This window comes from Ipomoea nil, unplaced genomic scaffold (assembly GCF_001879475.1).
Source record: "Ipomoea nil cultivar Tokyo-kokei standard unplaced genomic scaffold, Asagao_1.1 scaffold2219, whole genome shotgun sequence".
NCBI lineage: Eukaryota > Viridiplantae > Streptophyta > Magnoliopsida > Solanales > Convolvulaceae > Ipomoea > Ipomoea nil.
This window is the reverse complement of record NW_017618647.1, coordinates 348,989-373,121: the sequence shown is the minus strand read 5'-3', so window position 1 is coordinate 373,121 and position 24,133 is coordinate 348,989. Positions and strand designations below refer to the sequence as shown.

Sequence of the window (24,133 nt, the reverse complement as noted above, 5' to 3'; positions counted from 1 at the left end):
TCTTGTTCGTACGTAGGTCCCTCGCGGGCCCACCAGATGTCGGCCTCGTGTCTGAAGTAGAAGGAGGCTATCCCGACCTGGTGGCGTTCGGGGCATTGGGTTGCCCTGAATACCTTGTCGAATGTCTCAATCCATTCCTCGAGGGTCGTGGGGTTTTCGTCTCCCGAGAAGGTGGGTGGTTGGTGTGCCGAGACTTGGTGGTGGATTTCCAAGTTCTCGTTCGTTGGTAGAGGTTGGGGAATGACAGTACTTAGTGCCTGGGCAATTTGGGCCAGGCGTTGTAGATTCTGAGTCAAGAATTACTGAGTAGGGCATCTCGGTGTTCCTGTCTGTTTCTTCTTGGGTGCCATCCTGGTGGTTAAAGGTTGATATTATTTTGTGTTTCCACCTTGACGTAATAAGTGAAGGAGAGTTTCTTAATATTAGAGAGGGATGAAGTGAGGGGAGGTGACGTGTAGGTTTCACAATCTCACCGCGCGTCCTAAGATTCCTAAGGCCTATGTTCCTAAGTACCTAGAGTTCAAGCCTAATGTCCTAAAGTCCGGTCTTAAGAGTCCTTTCCTAGGGTCAAACTTAGGCTCTAATACCAACTGTAACACCCCAGATTTTCAAGACTTTTTAAAACTTATAATAAAGGTAGAATCTTATTAAATCTCAAGATATAAATACAAGCGTACGGGATGCTATGCCACACCTGGGCTAGAGAACCCAAGTGCACAGGCTAACTAACTAATATCCTCAAAGCGTAATTACGTAAACGTGGCACGCAGGCCAAAAAGGAAAACTATCTACTTCTATACTCCAAGTTCTAGCGCGCTCCAGTGACTTAATCTTCTGTGCCTGAAAGCCAAATATATCTGTTCAGCGAGAGATGCTGGTAACCCACTCCAACGCGTAAAAATACAATACATATAGAGATATATATAGATATACGAAAACCATTTTGAGCATGAAGATATATCCTACGAACTCTAGCTTTAAAACCGGGAATGACTCGACAGATAAGGCCAGAGACAAGCAACAGTTATAACAAGCATATGCAGTTCACAGCAGATAAGGCAGATAAGGCAAAGCATAAACAATAACCACAACCCAACGTAAACAGTCCCCAACATAAAACCCCTAGTCACATCCTCCAAGACACTCATAATCACAATTCATCCATATCACAACACATAGCACACTTTGTTGGCGCCACAGGACCAATCGCATGCCCATACATGAGGGTCAGCGCATATAGCTCTGACACGGCCCCGCAGCACCCTGCCCCGTATCGCAACACGGAGGGGTCGATCGCAACCGACCGATGAACCGCAGCTCATCATAGTGTTTGATCGCAACCAAACAGTGGACCGCAGCCCAAGAGAATGTCATCTGACCGCAGCCAGGAAAAGGATGAACCGCAGCTCATATAGAAACGTTTGATCGCAACCAAACGGTGGACCGCAGCCCAAGAGTATCAATCTGACCGCAGCCAACTTCTGAACCGCAGCTCAGGATAACCAATCCGATCGCAACCGAATTGGGGTAACACACACACATAACACATAGCAAGCACATGCAACCCACATTACACATTGGGAAGGGGTAGAAAACGTATAACAAAACCTATGCGTGATCCATCACATACTAAGAATAGTCCTAAGGGGTTCATACTCCTTCCACCTAGGCCAACGGGATACCAATTCAACTAGCATGCAACATAATAGACTCATAAACCTACGAACGGTACCCGAAACATCAAACTAGACATAGGCACGATAAACGGAGTCCGTTAGGACACCACGGGGAACGGGGGAACATCAAACGGGGAAGCCGGGATCCCGAAGGGGGAGAATTTCCAGCGGGTAGCCGGTGGGTGGGGGGCCACCCGCCGGCTGCCCGCCGGTAACACTGTTCCGGGCAGCGGGTCGCCGGCGGGTAGCTGCCCGCCCGCCGACTGCCCGCTGCCGGAGATACACTTTCTGGCCGTGGGTAGGTGGCGGGTCCCCAACCCCCACTGACTCTTATCACACAATTTCGCCCTGGGAACCATTGTGGAACCCGAAACCATGCTTAGACACTTTACAACGCAATTAACGACAACACGTAGACAATTAACGGATCAAATACGAGAAACGAACGGCACATAACCTATCATGCTTTTCTAAACATAATCAACACCCAAACATGCGATTTCCCCACCCGATAATCCAAGAATAATATCATACGATACAACCTAGGGTTCTAATCACTTTTATATCAACAAGAATACGATTCGCCTTCTAATTGCAAGATTCGGTAAGAATAACACATAAGCATCAGGAACATCTGTAACACCCCAGATTTTCAAGACATTTAAAACTTATATAATAAAGGTAATATCTCATTACATTCCAGAGTATGTCACAAGCGTACGGGGTGCTATGCCACACCTGGGCTAGAGAACCCAGGTGCACAGGCTATCTAACTAATATCCACTGAAATACAATGCATAATATGGCACGCAGGCCGAAAGGGAAGCTAATCTACTTCTACATTCCAGTTCTAGCGCGCTCCAGTGCTCTAGTTCTCTGTGCCTGAAAGCCAAATATATCTGTTCAGCGAGAGATGCTGGTAACCCACTCCAACGCGTGAAATATGATACATATAGCAATATATATAGATATATGAAACCATTTTGAGCATGAAGATATATTCTACGAACTCTAGCTTTAAAACCGGGAATGACTCGATAGATAATGCCAGGCACAAGTAACAGTTATAACAGTCATAAGCAGTTCATAATAGATAAGGCAATTAAGGCAAAGCATAAGCAGTAATCGTAACCCATCATAAACAATCCCCAATATGAAACCCATGGTCACACCCCAAGGCACTCATAGTCATAACTCGTCCATATCGCAACACATAATGCACATTGTTGGCGCCACAGGACCAATCGCATGCCCATACATGAGGGTCAGCGCATATAGCTCTGACACGGCCCCGCAGCACCATGCCCCGTATCGCAACACGGGGAGGTCGATCGCAACCGACCGATGAACCGCAGCTCATCATAATGTTTGATCGCAACCAAACAGTGGACCGCAGCCCAAGAGAGTGTCATCTGACCGCAGCCAGGATAAAGGACGAACCGCAGCTCGTATAGAAACGTTTGATCGCAACCAAACGGTGGACCGCAGCCCAAGAGAATGTCATCTGACCGCTGCCAGGAATACCAATCTGACCGCAGCCAGCTTCTGAACCGCAGCTCAGGATGACCAATCCGATCGCAACCGAATTGGGGTAGCACACACACGTAACACATAGCAAGCACATGCAACCCATGTTACACATTGGGAAGGGGGTAAAGCGTATAACAAACCTATGCGTGATCCATCACATACTAAGAATAGTCCTAAGGGGTTCATACTTCTTTCACCTAGGTCAACGGGATACCAATTCAACTAGCATGCGATATAACAGACTCATAAACCTACGAATGGTACCCGAAACATCAAACTAGACATAGGCACGACAAACGGGGTCCGTTGGGACACCACGGGGATCGGGGAAACATCAAACGGGGAAACCGGGAGCCCAAGTGGGGTGAGATTCCAACGGGTAGCCGGTGGGTGGGGGCCACCTGCCGGCTGCCTGCCGGAGTTACTGTTCCGGGCAGCGGGTCGCCGGCGGGCAGCTGCCCGCCCGCCGGCCGCCCGCAGCCGGGAACACTGTTCCGGCAGTGGGTAGGTGGCGGGTCCCCTACCCCCCACTGACTCCTTTTATCACGTTTACGTCTCGGGAACCACCGTGGAACCCGAAACCATGCTTAGACACTTTGCAACGTAATTAACGACAACGCGTAGGCGATAAACGGATCAAATACGAGGAACGAACGACACATAACCTATCATGCTTTTCTAAACATAATCAACACCCAAACATGCGATTTCCCCACCCGATAATTCAAGAATAATATCATACGATACAACCTAGGGTTCTAATCACTTTTATATCAACAAGAATACGATTCGTCTTCTAATTGCAAGATTCGGTAAGAATAATACATAAGCATCAAGAATACCAACTAATCATCAAGAGCACCATAATTATCAAGAACAACACATAATTATCAAGAATCCCAATTAATTATCAAGAACCTCATATTTATCAAGAAACTCCCAATATCAAGATTATCAAGATTCCTCATGGAATCATTATATCAATATCAACAATAACCATCATAAATCGCCATTCACAACAATATGGGGGAAACCTTAAGGGAAACCATAACTATGAAAATAGGTTTTGTTGAGACATGGGTTACCTCTTAGCCTTAATTAATTCCTTGGCTATGAAGGATCTTTCTTTAAGCTTTCTTGATTTCTTGATTTCTCCTAGGGGAATTCTTGGAGCTCTTTGGGTGGTGAGAGATTATTGTGGTGGGGATTCTAAATGCCTCCCAAGTTCTCTATTTATATGCTATGGGGTTTAATCCTCCTAGGATTAGGTATTGGGCTTTAGGGATGGGGGTCCACGGACTATGGTGGGCCTTTTTCCCAACTTAATCATAATAAATTATTCTTTCTCATGGGTTATAGATTAATTAATTAATTGGTCTTAGGGGCCGTAACACGGGGTGTTACACTCTCCCCCCCTTACAAGGGGCTTCGTCCCCGAAGCCCGGTGTCAAAGTCCACCCTTTCACCCCTAGACATCTCGTAGCTCGGCCTCCTGGGTTGGAATGTGGCCCTACGTTTGTCTTGGTTCGGGGTAGGCTGCACTTTTGGTGGCGTTGTGATAGAGAAGTTCTGGGTGTACCTCGGTTTCCTGCGCTGGAACTGGACGCTCCACGAGTGCCCAAAGCGGCCTCGATTGCTGCCACCCTCTGATCGAGTGCGCGTGTGGTGCGAATCAAGGATGAGAACCCTTCTTCCATGATTTGGTTTTGCCGATTGAGCTGTGCGAGAATGCGCTCAGTGACTGAGCCCTCGTTTTGACCCCTCGGGTCCCTTCCTGCTCGTGGTTGCACCGACGGGTTAGGCCCGTCATCCTCCTCCTGCTCCTCATTTCCCTCCGAGCCCCCACAATCCTGCATGGCTCGCTTGAGCTTCTTGTTGGAGACGTCCAACCGGTCAACCAATTCTCTTCGTTCTTCCTCGGGTTTTTGGCAAATTTCTTCGAGGGTGAGGTAATGTCCTCCCTCGGTGTAGTAGATGTCGTTGCGGCGAAGGTTTTGGGCATTGAAAACCATACCGTTGGGGGTTTTGACCTCGGTGTGGCTTAGATCCACCCCCTTCTTCTCCATGATCCAACTTAGGATCATCCTGTAGGGTAGGCTAAGCCGGTTGTTCGTTTTACAGAATTCCATATGCTTTAGCATGAGTGCCGGCAGGTTGAACTTGATTTTATGTTTTAGGAGATACGCAAAGGTGCACTCCAAACTCCCTACGTCCTTGCTCTTGTTATTGGTGGGCAAGAGGCTATCGGTTACAATCATAACCAATATCTTTTGCTCCGCCGATAACCATTTTCGGTTTGGTCGAGTGGCCGAGGTGAACCCGTCCTCTTTCCCGAGCAAGTATCCGAGGTAGTCCTTGTACCCCGTAGTTTGGGTGTCAATCCACCCCTTTCGGTCATAGCTAGACACACCCGTGGTGGTCAATCTCAAGAGTTTGGCCAACCGGCCTTCGAAAAGCACAATTTCCTTGCCACGGACCTTGGTGGCTACTTCTACCTTGTCACCCCGTTTGGTGGCCACAAGGTGTTGATAGAATTCCTTCACCAATTCGGGGTACGTATCCCCTTTGATAGTGAGGTATGCATCTAGAAGGCCTTGGTGTTTAAGCATATCAACCAATCCCGGAGAAAATTGGTCGGATTCAAGTGCTTTACCTCCGATTACGGTGTAATCGGCGTTGTTCCACTCCGGGGTGCGGATTCCGAGGGGTTTCTTCGGCATGCTTGGTGGTGGTGTTTTCCGGTGATGTTTCCGGCGAGACGACGGTGGTTTTTCCGGCGAGTTTTCCGGCAGGTTCTCCGGCGGGTTTTCCGGCGAGCCCTTTTCCGGCGACGTGCTCCTCTCGAGGGCGGCGACGGCGGGGCGGGGGTTTAGGTGGTGGCTCGGTGGAAGGTGAGACGGTGTGGGGGTGGCGTATGTGGTGTGCGGCAGTGGGCGGCGTCCGAGTAGGCGACGGGCGGTGTTGGCGTCGAGACTCCTCCGGGCGGCAGCGGCGGCATGCGATGCGGTGGTGCGGTGCCGGCGGACTGTTGGTGGTGGCGTCGGGTGGGTCGCCGTTCTTCTTGGGCGTGATGGCAGGGTGAGTGAGAGGGGGAGAAGGGAAGGTGTAGGGAAGAAGAAAAGGGAGGAGGAAGAAGAAGGGTTTTTGATTTGGGGGTTTTGTGGGTTTTAGGGACTTGGAGGGATTTAACAAGGGGTTATCCCCTTAGGGTTTCAAGAAACACATATGGGCTAGTGGTTAAGAACTTAGCCTTATAAGTGGGAGGTTTAGAGTTCAATTCCCATTGGCAACATTAGGCATTTCTTGGTGGTGTGGCCCTCCTTTGTCTTTTTCCTTATTTTGTCTTTTAGTGGGGGAGGGTTGGGGTTGATGGTTTAACTCGTGCTTTACCTTTGTAGTGGGATCGAAAAAGATCTTTATTCATAATACTTTCTAAGTAGCTAAGCTAAGTAGGCATAATGTTTTCGGAGTATTTAAGCTAAATAGATGGTCTAGGGGCGGTTACAAGGGGGTGATGGTTTATCCTAGACAGAATTCGTTTTCTGGGTCTTCTTCGGTGGGATCCGTGTGGTCCTCGTCTTCCGGAGTTGGGTTTTCTCCTTCCAGGTCTTCTTCGCTTCCGAGATTGGCTTGCGTTTGGCTTATGACGAATACTTTTCCGGGAGTGCCGTAGCTCCCTTGGTGACCGGTGCCCCCGTGGTGGTGGGACGCGGTCTTTGGGGTCGAGTGCATTGGAAGGCCTTGTGTCCTTCCTCCCCGCAATTGAAGCATCGCCAGGGGTTGCCTGCGCAGTCCTTGCCTCTGTGGCTTTTGTTGCATCTCGGGCAAGGAAAGTTCCTTGGGTTCGCTTCGTTGTTTCCCAGGGGCGGTCTTGGGTTGGTCGGGTTGTTTGGCCTCGTGCCGATGTCGTTCCTTGTTCTTTTCACCGGTGGTGCCCCACCTCCGGTGTTCCTTCTTCGCATTTGTTCCTGGGCTCCGCGTTGAAGTAGTTGGATCTGATAGAGGTTCGCGGCACTGACGTAAGCCTCGTTGAGGGTCCGGGGCCTACTTACCACTAGTGCCTTCCGGGCTTCGAAGTTGAGACCCGATACGAATCTTTCTACCTTGGTCACCTCGGTGGGGACAAGTTCGGGTGCGAAGCGCGCCAGTTCGAGGAACCGTTTATGGTACTCCATGACGGTGGCCGTCCCTTGCTTCAGATGAAGGAACTCTTCATACATGGATGCTTTTATGTGGGTTGGGTAGAATCGTTCACGTAGTCGCGCCTTGAGGCTTTCCCAGTTGAACCCTGGTTCTTGTCGGTGGGTGGGTCCTTCGTGGATCCACCAGAGGTCGGCCTCGTGCCCGAAGTAGAACGAGGCTATTTCTACACGACGTTCCTCCGGGCATTCTACTACCCCTAGAATTTTGTCAAGAGTCTGAATCCATTCCTCCAGGACTGCGGGGTCCTCCTCTCCGAAGAACGTGGGTGGTCGGTGATTTGAGACTTGTCGAGCGACGTCTGAGTTTGCGTTTGCCGGAGGCGGTGGGGGCCTGGCGTTGCGAAGGGCCGCATCGCTTAATGCCTGCGCGACTTGTGTTAGTTGTTGTAGGGTTTAGGTCAAGGGGCCGTCGGTGGCGGGTTCCGGAGTTCTTGATTGTCTTCTGTTCGGTGCCATGTTATCGTCTTTCTGGTCAGGGTTTATAAGAGTGTTAGATTAGAGTCCGTTGTACTTCTTATGAAGTGATAAGTGGGGAAGGGTAACGTGTAGGGAAGTTATGTGTAGGTTTCACAATTTCACCGCACGTCCTAAGATTCCCGAATCCTATGTTCCTAGGTACTTAGGGTTCAAGCCTAGTGTCCTAAAGTCCGTTCTTAAGAGTCTTATCCTAGGGTCAAACTTAGGCTCTGATACCAACTGTAACACCCCAGATTTTCAAGACATTTAAAACTTATATAATAAAGGTAATATCTCATTACATTCCAGAGTATGTCACAAGCGTACGGGGTGCTATGCCACACCTGGGCTAGAGAACCCAGGTGCACAGGCTATCTAACTAATATCCACTGAAATACAATGCATAATATGGCACGCAGGCCGAAAGGGAAGCTAATCTACTTCTACATTCCAGTTCTAGCGCGCTCCAGTGCTCTAGTCCTCTGTGCCTGAAAGCCAAATATATCTGTTCAGCGAGAGATGCTGGTAACCCACTCCAACGCGTGAAATATGATACATATAGCAATATATATAGATATATAAAACCATTTTGAGCATGAAGATATATTCTACGAACTCTAGCTTTAAAACCGGGAATGACTCGATAGATAATGCCAGGCACAAGTAACAGTTATAACAGTCATAAGCAGTTCATAATAGATAAGGCAATTAAGGCAAAGCATAAGCAGTAATCGTAACCCATCATAAACAATCCCCAATATGAAACCCATGGTCACACCCCAAGGCACTCATAGTCATAACTCGTCCATATCGCAACACATAATGCACATTGTTGGCGCCACAGGACCAATCGCATGCCCATACATGAGGGTCAGCGCATATAGCTCTGACACGGCCCCGCAGCACCATGCCCCGTATCGCAACACGGGGAGGTCGATCGCAACCGACCGATGAACCGCAGCTCATCATAATGTTTGATCGCAACCAAACAGTGGACCGCAGCCCAAGAGAGTGTCATCTGACCGCAGCCAGGATAAAGGACGAACCGCAGCTCGTATAGAAACGTTTGATCGCAACCAAACGGTGGACCGCAGCCCAAGAGAATGTCATCTGACCGCTGCCAGGAATACCAATCTGACCGCAGCCAGCTTCTGAACCGCAGCTCAGGATGACCAATCCGATCGCAACCGAATTGGGGTAGCACACACACGTAACACATAGCAAGCACATGCAACCCACGTTACACATTGGGAAGGGGGTAAAGCGTATAACAAACCTATGCGTGATCCATCACATACTAAGAATAGTCCTAAGGGGTTCATACTTCTTTCACCTAGGTCAACGGGATACCAATTCAACTAGCATGCGATATAACAGACTCATAAACCTACGAATGGTACCCGAAACATCAAACTAGACATAGGCACGACAAACGGGGTTCGTTGGGACACCACGGGGATCGGGGAAACATCAAACGGGGAAACCGGGAGCCCAAGTGGGGTGAGATTCCAACGGGTAGCCGGTGGGTGGGGGCCACCTGCCGGCTGCCTGCCGGAGTTACTGTTCCGGGCAGCGGGTCGCCGGCGGGCAGCTGCCCGCCCGCCGGCCGCCCGCAGCCGGGAACACTGTTCCGGCAGTGGGTAGGTGGCGGGTCCCCTACCCCCCACTGACTCCTTTTATCACGTTTACGTCTCGGGAACCACCGTGGAACCCGAAACCATGCTTAGACACTTTGCAACGTAATTAACGACAACGCGTAGGCGATAAACGGATCAAATACGAGAAACGAACGACACATAACTTATCATGCTTTTCTAAACATAATCAACACCCAAACATGCGATTTCCCCACCCGATAATCCAAGAATAATATCATACGATACAACCTAGGGTTCTAATCACTTTTATATCAACAAGAATACGATTCGTCTTCTAATTGCAAGATTCGGTAAGAATAATACATAAGCATCAAGAATACCAACTAATCATCAAGAGCACCATAATTATCAAGAACAACACATAATTATCAAGAATCCCAATTAATTATCAAGAACCTCATATTTATCAAGAAACTCCCAATATCAAGATTATCAAGATTCCTCATGGAATCATTATATCAATATCAACAATAACCATCATAAATCGCTATTCACAACAATATGGGGGAAACCTTAAGGGAAACCTTAACTATGAAAATAGGTTTTGTTGAGACATGGGTTACCTCTTAGCCTTAATTAATTCCTTGGCTATGAAGGATCTTTCTTTAAGCTTTCTTGATTTCTTGATTTCTCCTAGGGGAATTCTTGGAGCTCTTTGGGTGGTGAGAGATTATTGTGGTGGGGATTCTAAATGCCTCCCAAGTTCTCTATTTATATGCTATGGGGTTTAATCCTCCTAGGATTAGGTATTGGGCTTTAGGGATGGGGGTCCACGGACTATGGTGGGCCTTTTTCCCAACTTAATCATAATAAATTATTCTTTCTCATGGGTTAAAGATTAATTAATTAATTGGTCTTAGGGGCTGTAACACGGGGTGTTACAACATCACACAATTATCAAGAACAACACATAATCATCAAGAACTCAACATAATCATCAAGAACACCATAATTATCAAGAATCTCCCAATATCAAGATTATCAAGATCCCCCATGGGATCATCACATCAATCATCAATAATAATCACCACCAATCATTAATACACAATAATATGGGGGAAACCCTAAGGGGAAATCATAACTATGAAAATAGGTTTTGTTGAGACATGGGTTACCTCTTAGCCTTAATTAATTCCTTGGCTATGAAGGATCTTTCTTTAAGCTTTCTTGATTTCTCCTAGGGGGATTCTTGGAGCTCTTTGGGTGGTGAGAGATTATTGTGGTGGGGATTCTAGATGCCTTCTAAGTTCCCTATTTATATGCTATGGGGTCTAATTCTCCTAGGATTAGGTATTGGGCTTAGAGATGGGGGGCCCATGGACCATGGTGGGCTTAACGCTAATTAATCATTGTGATTTATTTCTTTTCTTTTTGGGTAGATGGTTAATTAATTAATTGGTTTTAGGACTCGTAACACGGGGTGTTACACCGCGGTATGAGGGGAGTTGATCGCAACCAACCCTTTGAGAACTACTGACGAACTCAACGTCGAACCACGATCTGACACATGGCTGACGCACCCAGTCGGTGGACCATAGCGGATCAAGCCCGACACATCGTTGAGCTATACTCAGTCGGTGGGCGAAGATCCTCGGAGACTATGGCCCTACACACCGTTGTCCCATCACTCGGTGGATCGCAGCCAGCCGTAGCCCTACACACCGTCAGATTACTCAGGTCGGTAGACTACAGCCTTCCTTGGCTTATTGGCCCTACACACCGCCCTGGCGCGTTCAGGTCGGTGGGTCATAGCACCGAGGCCCATAGTTGTACCGCAGCCCAAGAAGTGTATCAATTTGGCCTTAGCCACTTCTGAGCCTTAGCTCAGGAACAATCCATTGGCCTTCAGCCACTTCCGAACCTTCAGTCCGGGAACAATCCATTCGGTCTTCAACCGACTTCCGAACCTTAGTCCGGGAACCACCCAATTGGCCTATAACCAAAATGGGGGATCATGCAACACATAACACATAGGAGCACGTAGTAACACATTGGGAGGGGGACGACATCTAAATCAACTTACGTGTGATCGTGCACATACTAAGAATAGTCCTAAGGGTTAATACAATTTCCACCTAGGTCAACGGGCTACCAATTCAACTAGCATGCGATTCCTAAGACTTATTCAACCTATGAATGGTATCCGAAATATCAAACTAGACTCAAGCACGACAAACGGGGTCAGTTGGGACGCCACGGGGAGCGGGGAACATCAAACGGGGAAGCCAAAGACCCGGGGTGTGGTATGGACCAGCGGGTAGCCGGTGGGTGGGGGTCACCCGCCGGCTGCCCGCCGGAGATCACTTTCCGGCAGCGGGTTGCCGGCGGGCAGGTGACTGCCCGGCTGCTGCCCGCTGCCCGACGGTGATTTCTGGGCAGCGGGTAGGTGGCGTGTTCCGCTACCCCCACTGACTCTTTTACCATAACTTCGTCTCGGGATTCGTTGTGGAACCCGAAACCATGCTTAGATACTTTTAAACGCAAAAATACTTCAGGAGTAACATACTCTTTTACCCGTTTTAATGTCTAATTTGTTTATTTAAATATGTAATTTCTAGTATATGAATACAATGTAATATATGAGATTCATTATAATTGTTACTAATTTTTTTTTATAAATAATAATCAAGTATTTTTGTTGCAAAGGGTTATAATATATTTAATGAATGAACATATATACAAGATCAATGAATGAATCAACGGTACCAGTCCTTTAGGTGTTTTGCTCAGTGTTCATTTAGTTCAACCATTATTGTTGAATAAATTATTATGGATAAAGAAATTCCTAATGTAAGGAATTTAGATGTAGTAAAAATTTAAAATTTTTAATTATAATGTAACCCAAAGATATTAGACGATTAGAAAATATGATGTAACCCAAAGATCAAAATGCTAAAGAAAGTGCTTTGGTTATTCAACAGTTTGAAGCAACAATTTGTTCCAAACCACTGAAAATATAAACATTGCAATTTACAATATTTTCACTTAGCGTTTTTGAGAATGATTTTCCCAAAACACATCTATATTTTTTTAAAAAAATATTATTAAAACTATTATTATTATTATTATTATTATTATTATTATTATTATTATTATTATTATTATTATTATATGTATACCCTTAGGTCATTTTAAATGTTAATGTAAACAACTAATTTTTTTAAATATCTTTTTACCAACCGTTGATATTATTCGCTGGTCAAATCCGCTAATATAATCCACTAATGCTAACCGCTAACTGCTAATTGTCAAACAAGGACATTGCGAGCTAGTTTCTCACTTCAATTTGTTGTGTGATTTGAATACTCTCTTTGTCAACAAATCCCTCAAGTAGTTAATATGATTCGCTTTATTACTTTAAATTTTTTTTTAAAAAATCATGGTATTAATAAAATACTTTGTAAATAAATATATATCATTATTTTGTATTATAACTTTGATATTTAATTAAAAAATAGTGCACAAAAAGATAATAGACAATGTAGTGAATATAATCAATTGATGAATTTGAATGTAAAGAATTTTTAAATTGGAGAAAAATAAAGACAATATAACTAATAAAAATTATTTCTCTTAATTTTTTTTTTTGAATGTTTATTTCTCTTAATTAATTTATTGATAATGAATAATTTTTTTTAATAAAGACATTGTAGGGACAATGTAACAAATATAATCAATTGATGGATTTGAATTTTGAATGTAAAGAATTTTTATATTGGAGAAAAATAAAGACAATATAACTAATGGAATTATTTTCTCTTATTTAATTTATTGATAATGAATAATTTTTTTTGAATAAAGTCATTGTAGACACATAATTCTAAATTGAAGAAATGCATATGTATTATTTTTTGTTGTAGCTACTAAATTATTATTTAATTTAATAAGAGTAAAATAGAATACTAATTATGCCAACTTTGATTGGGATGAGGTTCGAACTTAAGACCTTTCTTATTGAAATCAATGAGTAAGTTAACGGTGAACTAACAGAAATTAACGGAAACGATAATATTTAACGAAAAAGTTAACGGATAATCATATTCATTAAGGATAAATTAGGAAATCTCAAGGAAAAATTAAAATCTGATCATCTGATCAATTTGATCAATCTGAGCCAATCATTTGATTAAAAAATTTGACCGCCATTTTTTTTCTACCAATTATAGGCCTAACTCTCTTGGGCTCTTATTAGTGTGTATATATATATATATATATATATATATATATATATATATATATATATATATATATATATATATATATATATATATATATATATATATATATATATATATATATATATATATTACTGAGGACATTATTATAAATTGACCCATATAACATAAAATATAACCCCTGAACTAAACAAGGTAATATTATATTACACCATCCAAACCAAACACAGAAGGTAATCTTACATTCCCAAAATCTCACATTACCTTCCAGGAGGTCATCCTATTACCTGGGGTAATCCAAGATTCCGTGAACCAAACACCCCCTAAAAGTGTCCAAACAAATAATACTCTGGGATGTTAAATGACAAAAATGATAGTCTGGGACAAAATTTGAATTTGTCACCAAAAACAAGGGACCTATGGTGGAATTAATTAACTCTTTCATTTAGTGTTAGCTGATATGAAAATTTTAATGAGTAAGTATGTTTTCTCATGTTAGTTTAACTTTTTTTAAACGATCTGCGAATCAGGCACCTCATATGTTAGCTAAGTAGTCTATGTTTGGTTGCATGGAGTGGTTCTAGCCCTCCAAAAATATCATTTGTATTTTGTAGGCTATGTTTGGCAAACCTAGCTTAAAAGCTATAAGCTAGAAGCTGAAAACTGAAGAGACATTAAGCTAGCTGATTATGCTTTAAAATGTTTGGTAAAATTAATTTTTTTTATAAGATGATAAATGTTAAAAGACTAAAAATGACATCTTCATAAAATTTCAATAGTTTTAAATTTAAATAGCTTTGTTTACCTATTAACATTTAACATTTTAAAATGAAATTATTGGCATAATCATGATGTAACATCACATAATGAAGTAGACACACATACACGGATACTCTATGTTATGTTGCGTGCCCACATATCAGAACAAAAATTAAGAATACTACGTTAATTTGTTGACTAAGCAAGCGACTATGGAACATGATTCTGGGAATGGGAATGTGGGTAGCTTGAACACTAAAATAGCTAGCTGTTTGTCTATATATATATATATATATATATATATATATATATATATATATATATTATAATATGAAAAAATTGCGAGTTTAGTCCCTGAGTTATAATGGTAGTGATGCCGTATCCATTTTTAGTCCCTGAATTATGAGCGAAGTGGGCGCATTTGGTCCCTGGCCGTTAAAACTAACGGAAAAATTAAAAAAATATTTAAAATTTGAAGGGTAAAGTAGTAAATTCACATTTTATTTTCTTTCTTATATTGAAATCACTTTTGCAATATTATTTTCAACTTCCTAGCATTCTTTTTCAAGATTTTTCAATTCCAAAAGCAATTCAATAATCTGCGTACTACCCGGGTGCGTAGTGAGAGTAGCTACACTACTCTGGGGTTCCCCCCTCCTTATGGTCAAAAAAAAAATTAAGAATGGTATATCTTGACAATATATGAAAATTATATATATATATATATATATATATATATATATATATATATATATATATATATATATATATCCATCACCTCCCTTGTCTTCTTAAAAATCAGAGTATTGAATGAGAAACCTAAGACTCAGTTATGAAAATTCTAAAAACTTTTGTAACTTCTAAAAATGATTATTGATGAAACTACTGCATATGAAAAAATATTTACAAACTAAATATCTCAAGTTATTCTGTTGATGAATTTCTCGTAAAAGCAAATTGAGAAATTTGACATCATTTGGTATCTCACAAGTTCTGGTTTGATTACCTTTGTTGCTTAGTAAAAAAATTGAAAATTGATAGGAAAGTCTATTTCACACGTCTGAAGACAACGATCAAGTGTTTCTTTATTTTTGCTAAGTCTTAAGTTTGTTATACAAGAGTCAGGTTCATAACAAGTCATACTAAAGTTATTGAAATGCTTTTAGAGTTGAACAATCTTGAAATAAGAGGCTAAGAAGTGAAAAATAATGTTGTGAAAGTGATTTTGATATAAAAAGGAGAATAAAATCTGAATTTCCTACTTTACCCTTCAAATTTTAAATATTTTATAATTTTCCGTCAATTTTAACGGTCAGGGACCAAATGCGTCACTTCGTTCATAATTGATGGACTAAAAATGGATACGGTAATAACTCAAGGACTGAGTCGGAACTTGGGTATAACTTAGGGACCAAAGATGCAATTTTCCTTTATAATATAATATTCAAATTTAAAAAAATATAAAGAAAAACCATACCTAGGATCTGAAAACTTGTTCGAATGAAGATGTGTTGTTGGCCCGTAAGAATTGCGGGAGAGGACGAGTAAAAATATAGGAGAAGAGAAAAAGGCCAAAAAAATTTAATTGAAAGGTAAAAACTGTCATTTATTTAAAATAATAAGGGTAAAGATGAAAAAAAAAGTTTCTAAGCTACTAGTTTATTTTTGAAACGTTATCTTAAGTAGCATTTCAAAATAAGTTATTATTTTAAGCTAAATACTAACTTATTTTAAAAACATTACCAAACAAAATTTACAGTTCATTAGTAGCTTAAAATAAGTTATAAATTTCTAGATAAACTCCGTCGAATACAGTCCTAATGTTCTTTCCTTGGATTTGAATTATGAAATTATACATTATACATTTCAAAAAGAAAACAAAAAAACATATGATATCTGATACTGAAGTAGCTAGAATCTAGGAGACAATCTAATGTCCGAGCAGCCATTTGAAGTTACAAATTTAACCTCAACCCAAAATCTTGACTACCTTTTTGCCTCCTCGTCTTCGTCTTCCTCTCCACCTCTGTAAATCTGTAATGGGGTTTATGGTCACCATTTCCCATTCTTCGCCTCTCTTACACCTTCAAACCCATACCTCTATTGTCAACTCATCACCCTTCTTCCGCAACATCCATATACTACACAGGTAATTCCCGCCCTCTTTCTCTGATCTGTGTTTATGCTTTCTGAATTCTTGTTTGTGGTTCAGGAAAATCAGGTTTATTAGCTGTTCGGCGCTGAATAAGCCCAACAATGCCGCTGCCGCCGCCGCCGCCACCACAAGCGGCTCCGACACTCTCAGAATCATATTCGCCGCCGGTGGCACGGGGGGCCACATATACCCAGCGGTGGCTATAGCAGATGAGCTGAAAGCCATAAACCCCAGTATGCAAATGCAAGCCCTCTTTGTGGGCATGCCCGGTGGAATGGAAAGCGCCGCCGTGACGGCGGCCGGCTACTCCTTTGCACCCGTCCCAGCCTCCCCCTTGGCCCGACCCTTCTTCTCTCCCTACAACCTCTTCATTCTCCCTTTCCTTTTAATCAACTCTCTCCTAAAATGTTTCCAATTGCTCCAAGAATTCAAACCCCAGATTGTCGTCGGCACCGGCGGCTTTGTTTCATTCCCCATTTCCCTCGCCGCCGCGCTTGGAGGCGTCAAACTTGTAATCCAAGAGCAAAACGCAGCCCCCGGGATCGCAAATCGTGTGCTTTCCCTCTTTGCTGATAAAATATTTTTAGCATTCGATTCGAGTATTGAGTGTTTTTGGCAGAAGAAAAAGTGTGTAGTTTGTGGCAATCCAGTAAGATCTTCATTGAAAAGAAATGTCTCAAAAGAGATGGCAAGACAACATTTTTTCCCAGAATTGGGAGATTTGGAAGGAGAAGGGAAAGTAGTGTTAGTTCTGGGAGGATCTTTGGGTGCCAATGCAATCAATGTTAAGCTTTTGAATTTGTATTCTAATGTGTTGGATGAGAGGAAGGATTTGTTTCTCATTTGGCAGACTGGTGTGGAAGCTTTCCATGAAATTGAAAGTCTCGTAAAGACCCATCCTCGATTAGTCCTCACTCCGTGAGTATCATAATTTCAGTTCGATATATATTAGCATGCAAAGTTGGTTTTTTTGAAGAAAGATCAGATGTTAACCTTCATGCCTTTTGACAAGTTTCAATGTGTTTTAGCATCCTTAATTTATTGTGTTTTAGTTGGTTTTTTTTAAGAAAGATGTTAACCTTCATGCCTTGTGACAAATTTCAATAATTCAATGTGTTTTAGCATCCTTAATTTAATCATTTATTCCTTGTTATTGTGTTTTGTCCTTTATATATAAGTGCACATTTATCTCTTCTTGACTAGAGTATCTGAAGAGATGAGCTTCTGTTCTTGTTAAAACTGGAGCTATGCTTGTTAGTGAAACAAAAAACCGTATGCTTTCCCAATTTTACATTTATTTAGCGAATGTTATTATGTTTCCATTCAGGTCTGATTTCATTGTAACATCGTGAAGGTAGGTTCTTGCACGCTATGGATTTGGCATATGCAGCTGCAGACCTTATCATTTCAAGGTCTGGGGCAATGACTTGCTATGAGATTTTGGCTACTGGGAAACCTTGTATTTTGGTACTTTAGTTTCCTCCACTTTTTCTCTATCTGAATGCTTGATGACAGTGTTTACATTCTAATTCTCAATAAGTGATTATATATACTACATATGACTTTCTGTTGGGCGGAGGTCGGTAAAGGCCAAGTCTAAAACTCGGTGGCTAGGGGTTGTTGAGCGGAGGCCAGTAAAGGACTTAAAAGGTCAAGTCCAACACCCAGCGTCTCGAAAATGTGTAACAGTATAAGGAAATAAAGTTGTGCCTTCGTTATTAGCTATGCTATAGCTTTTGGCATAGTGGTGAGCTTTGATCCTAATAAGTGGTATCAGAGCCAGGTCAAAGGTTCAATGACTAGATAGTAAAAGTATCCTCCATTTCTTTTAATTTTTTGACTTTAGTGTCTCTTCTTTCTTGAATATTTTCTCTCCTATTAACCTTTTCTGTATGTCTTTGGTGAAAAGCTTTTCTTGAATTCTGCAGATACCATCACCAAATGTTGCAGAAGGGCACCAACTCAAAAATGCTTGTTTAATGGCCAAGCTAGCTGGTGCAAGGGTTATTACAGAAAACGAACTCGATTCATTTGCTCTTAGAAGTGCTACCGAAGAAATTTTAGGTATGCAGAGTTTGTCTTTCGTGTAGATCACTTCTTGACGTTAACCCTATCGATAATTGCATGTAGACCCTAGCAATAACTCTGTTTGCATGATATAGTTATTTCAATTCAGCCAATAATCTGAATGTCTATGCTTTTGAAAGAGTTAATACCCATTTTGGTCCTTTGACTATTAGCTAATACTCGATTTAGTCCCAAAGTATTAAAAGTACCCAATTTAATCCTCTAACTTTTAAAATGGTACCCAATGTGGTCCTCCGTTAGAATTGCCATCTATCCACCGGTATTTTGAAAGGCATAAGTTTCATTTTAGTTGATAAAGCACATTTCTTCCTTAAATGAAGTGACACCAACGACGTTAACCAGAGGAAGAAACGAGTTTGGACCAAGTAAATTGACTTCTTTGCACTCAAAATAATGGTGGATAGATGGCAATTCTAACGGAGGACCACATTGGGTACCATTTTAAAAGTTAGAGGACTAAATTGGGTACTTTTAATACTTTGGGACTAAATTAAGTATTAGCTAATAGTCGGAGGACCAAAATGGGTATTAACTCCTTTTGAAATATAAACATAGAATAAACTACCCTGCAATTTAAGTGCCCAGATCCTTAAAATGGAGAAAAATACATCTGACTAGTCCCTAGATATAACAAGATAAGAATACTATGTAGAATGAGATAACTGATAAGCCAAGTAGCCCATTCTGATGCACTAAGCACTTCAGATTTGCTTTTTTGTCTAAACTAAACACCAACATATTGTGAAAATTGTCAGATGTGAAATACCCTCATCTTGAAAATGAAAGTAAAATCAATTAGGACGCCTGTTTGTTGGGGATTGGAAGGAACAAGAAAAACAAAGTACCTTACATGTCTATAGCATAGTTCTTACACCCTCAGAAGACACACAAATCTAATTGAGCCATGTACTTGCTGTTTGATGTAAGTTTCTTAAACCTGAATGATTGTTTCAGGGGATGAGAGTTTGATGGCAGATATGTCTAAGAGAGCTTTAAAGGCTGCAAAGCTGGATGCATCTGCTGAAATCTCTAAACACATTCTCTCTCTTGTCAACTTCTCAGTAATCAGTTGTGAATGCAGCTAATTGAGGGGTGTTTGACAATTAGCGGTTAGTTGATAGCTCATTGATTTAGTTGGTATCTGATAATTGATTGTGTTAATTAGTTGGCTTGACCAATTAGTAGTATATTAGTATGTTATAAAATGATGTTTGGTAAATTAGTTGTTTACTCTTAGTTAATTACATATAAAATGTGTTTAAAAAAAAAATTACATATAAAATGTGGGGGAGAATTCCGGGATAACCCGGGTTCGATTCCCACAAGTGACGATTCCCTCTGGGCCAGCTTCAGTGCCTCTCGAAGCGAACCGGGTGGACCTGGACCGTTAAACGGACAGAGAAAGACCCGAACCACATTGTGGTTTACATAAAAAAAAAAAGTATTTTTATAACCTAATGTTACCATTGTGTTATTATTAATTCTTTTGAATATTATTTGTATTTTACTATTAATATTGTTATAATTATAAAGAAGTAGAGGAGGAAATTTCAATTTTGGTCCTATGACTATAGGGATCTTGTTAATTTCAGTCTCTGAGATTTTAAAAGTGTCAATTTAATATCTTAACTATGTAATTTTTGTCAATTTTGGTTACTCCGGCCAAATTCCGTCGGAAAATTTTAATTGTTAAAATAATGATGGTATTTTGATTATTTCACGTCTCTTTTTTTTCTTCCTAGGTGAGTCCATCCCTTCCTCTCCCGTTTTCGGTGAATGCAATGAACTAAGATGATGAGGAAAGGAGGATTGATGATATTAAAGATAGGGTTTACAAGGAGAAAGAATGCCGAAAATGGGAGAGAAAGGAATGGACTCGCCGGAGAAGAAGAAAAGAGGCGTGAAACGACAAAAATATCCTCATTATTTTAGTTATTAAAATTTTTTGACGTGACCAAAATCGACAAAAATTGCATAGTTAAGGTACTAAATTGACACTTTTGAAAGTCAAGGACTAAAATTAACAAGACCACTATAGTCATATGACCAAAATTAAAATTTCCTCTAGAGAAATATTACGTAATTAAAAAATAATTCAATATTAAAAATATAATTTCAAAAAAAAAAAAAAAAAACTCCGTAATAAAAATAAGTTATTAATAATAATTCAATATAATGGTTAACACAATTATATATGTGTGTGTGTCTTAGGTAGAGCTATCAAATGGGCATGCAAATTATTATGTGAACTCGTGTCCACTTTGTAAGGTGAACTTGAGTCTAAATGTTCACAATATACTTTTTAAAAATTTACAGTGTGTATTAGGGGTGTAAACGAGTCGAGCCGAGCTCGAGCCTGGGTAGACGCGAGCTCGAGCTCGTTAATGAAGGCTCGGCTCGAGTTTGAGCTCGAGCTCGATCGAGCTCAAGAATTGACGCTCGAGCTCGAGCTCGGTAATTTTCGAGCTGCTCGAGCTCGGCTCAAGCAGCTTGATTGTTCGAGTTCGATCTTGAGCTCGAGCTCGAGCTCGATTTTGACATTGAATTTGACCTATTTAAAACTTTTGATTAAAAATTCAAACTACTTTGTTTTATCCATACATAAGTAATAGAAATCTTTTAGGGATTTTGAGTTTAAAATTTTAATTTCTAATTGTTATTTTTATATATTATTATTATTATATTATAATATATGATATTATGTATTATATATATTATATATTATATGGCTCGACGAGCCACGAGCCTAGAATATCTAGGCTCGGCTCGAGCTCGATTACTAAACGAGCCGTTCGAGCTCGGCTCGAGCTCGATTTTGACCGAGCTCGAGCCGAGCTTTGACCGAGCCGCTCGCAAGCTGCTCGGCTCATTTACACCTCTAGTTTGTATACTAAGAACACACAATGTTAACATATATGTGTTGGTTTTATGGCCTAGAGTAGCCGTTTGGCTGGCCAACACTACCATAAAAATAATAGGGTTTGAGATCGAACTAAGAGATGTCAAAAAAGAGAGAGTAACGAGTTCTTATGATCAGGAAACATCAAGAAACCTAAGTTCTTGCACAATCCACACTAGCAAAGAAAATAGCAAAACGATAAGAGCTCAATTTCCCTTAGTTTAAAGTGTATAAGATGCAGAAAGTCATACATTTCTTCAGGCAAAAGCCACAGTTATTGCTAAATCAAATCAAACCAAACCTGAAGCATTAAGGCATCATTTGCTATCTTTTCTCTCAGGATCTCTATTGATGTTTTTCTTTAAAACAATTATATCAAACTTATTTGTGAAAACATGTCATCAATGGCAACAAAATACAGGATTGAGCTGAAATGAAAACTTAGAGAACATAGTTAGAAAGTTAAATATTCATAAACTTTCTTTACAAAAAAAGCTACACAGTCCATCATGAACATCTTCATAAGTTTGATGGCAAAAAAATAGCATAACATAGTTAGAAAGTTAAATGTTCGTAAACTTTCTTTACAAAAAAAGCTACACAATCCATCATGAACATCTTCATAAGTTTGATGGCAAAAATGTAGCATAACATAGTTAGAAAGTTAAATGTTCATAAACTTTCTTTACAAAAAAAGCTACACCGCCCATCATAAACATCTACATATGTTTGATGGCAAAAATACTAGCATAACATAGTTAGAAAGTTAAATGTCCATAAACTTTCTACACAAAAAACTACACCACCCATCATGATTACAAGCTAAACAAGTTTAGCTTTTTGGATGCTTCTCATGGTCATGAAAGTACTTAATGTATCCAAGCCTACTCTCATCATCCGGCAATCCAAGAAAAATAGATCTTTTTTGAGGATCTTCAATCATCGTGCAAGCAAAGAAGAACTCGGGGGCATGGGGCTCCAAACCGGGCAAACTACACACTTTAGCCAAAGCATCTTCAATACCATACTTTGTTGTACTAGCATTCATTGAATTTATCACATTCATGTTGCTATTCATCATGTTCATCATTGAAGTATTCATTTCTTGTGTTGAAGTATTCCTCTCATTAATTTGTTGCATCAAGTCACCAAGCATTTGTTGGGTTGTGGCAGCCTCTTCTTTTTTAGTAGAAGTCTTTGCACTCTTATTACTTTGTGATGAATCACCCTCAGTAGCCCTCTTACCTCTTCTTATGTCATCCATCTCAACATGTGTTACTTGAGTGATATTAGTAGATGTAGGAGTAGGGGTAGGACTAGACTCTCTCCATACATCATCCCATGATGCTCCCCAATAGTAATTCATGTCATCTAAGAGAAACATGATCATCATTCCTATGAGGTGGGGGAGGAACATATACTTCTTGTTCATGTGGAGAATTGGCTACCGGACTAAACTTGTACTTTCTTTGGGCATAAGATCCAAAGATTTGATTCATTCTATTTTCAAGCTCGGGCTCAATCCCTTCATCTCGAAATGAGTCAAATTTGGAATTTTCCTATAAAATAAAACACAAATTTTTTTAATAGATATATTCTAACTATTTAAAACTAAAGTAAGTCAACTTAAAAGATAACTAACCTTAATTTTCATAGCCCACCATTCATCGTTAGCACTTATAGTCCCTTTCACATGATCCCATCCTAGTCCCGTCTCTTTTTCTTTCAATTGTTTCCATAAGCTCCGATCCATCTATTTCTCATCCAATCCACCTTATTTTTGAGTTTATTTTTATCCCATGCCAACTTACTTTGGTTGTTGAACTCTAATTCAATCTCTTTCCATATCAACCTTTGAGAGGTAACTCCACCTTTTTTTTCCTTATGGCCCGTTTGGTTCACGGAATAGGCCGGGAATGGCATAGCATTCTCAGTAATATGTTTATTCCTTTGTTTGGTAACCATTTCTATTACCATGAATAGTATTCCTGGTAATAGCCTATTACCTCAAATAAGGTAATAGCTATTACTAGGGCCTCCTTGGTATTAGCCTATTACTGAACGCTCAGGAATAGATTTTAGAATCTATTTTCTTTTTTACCCCTTTCTTTAACCTAATTTTTTTTATCCTATATATAAATTTATCATATTTCACCACCGTCGTCGCCACCACCAACATCACCGCCGCCACCACCACCAACATCACCGTCGCCGCCACCGCCGCCACCACCACCACCACCATCGCCACAACCGTCGCCGCCCCCACCACTGCCACCGCCACCACCACCACTACCACCACAACACCACCACCACCACCACTACCATCACCACCACCGCCACCACTACCATCACCACCACCGCCACCACCATCGTCGCCGCCGCCACCAGAACTACCATCCAGCAGCACCACCGCCACCACCGCCACAACTGTCGCCGCCCCCACCACCACTGCCACAACCGTCACCGTCACCACCACCACCGTCGCCCCCACCACTGCCACCGCCACCACCACCACTACCACCCCAGCACCACCAC

At 41.2% G+C, this 24,133-nt stretch overlaps 1 protein-coding gene across 2 annotated transcripts; it reads left to right on the top strand.

Moving 5' to 3' along the window:
- Positions 1-16,396: 16,396 nt before the first annotated feature.
- Positions 16,397-19,889, top strand: LOC109150193 (UDP-N-acetylglucosamine--N-acetylmuramyl-(pentapeptide) pyrophosphoryl-undecaprenol N-acetylglucosamine transferase). 2 transcript variants are annotated; one of them, XM_019298099.1, is made up of 5 exons: positions 16,397-16,605; positions 16,678-17,529; positions 17,970-18,078; positions 18,540-18,675; positions 19,654-19,889. In XM_019298099.1, exons 1-5 carry the CDS (start codon positions 16,496-16,498, stop codon positions 19,782-19,784), a joined length of 1,338 nt encoding a protein of 445 aa, XP_019153644.1. In that variant the 5' UTR covers positions 16,397-16,495; the 3' UTR covers positions 19,785-19,889. The 2 variants fall into 2 exon arrangements, with proteins under 2 accessions (XP_019153644.1, XP_019153643.1); XM_019298098.1 differs by having other exon boundaries at positions 16,669-17,529.
- The last annotated feature ends 4,244 nt before the right edge of the window (positions 19,890-24,133 follow it).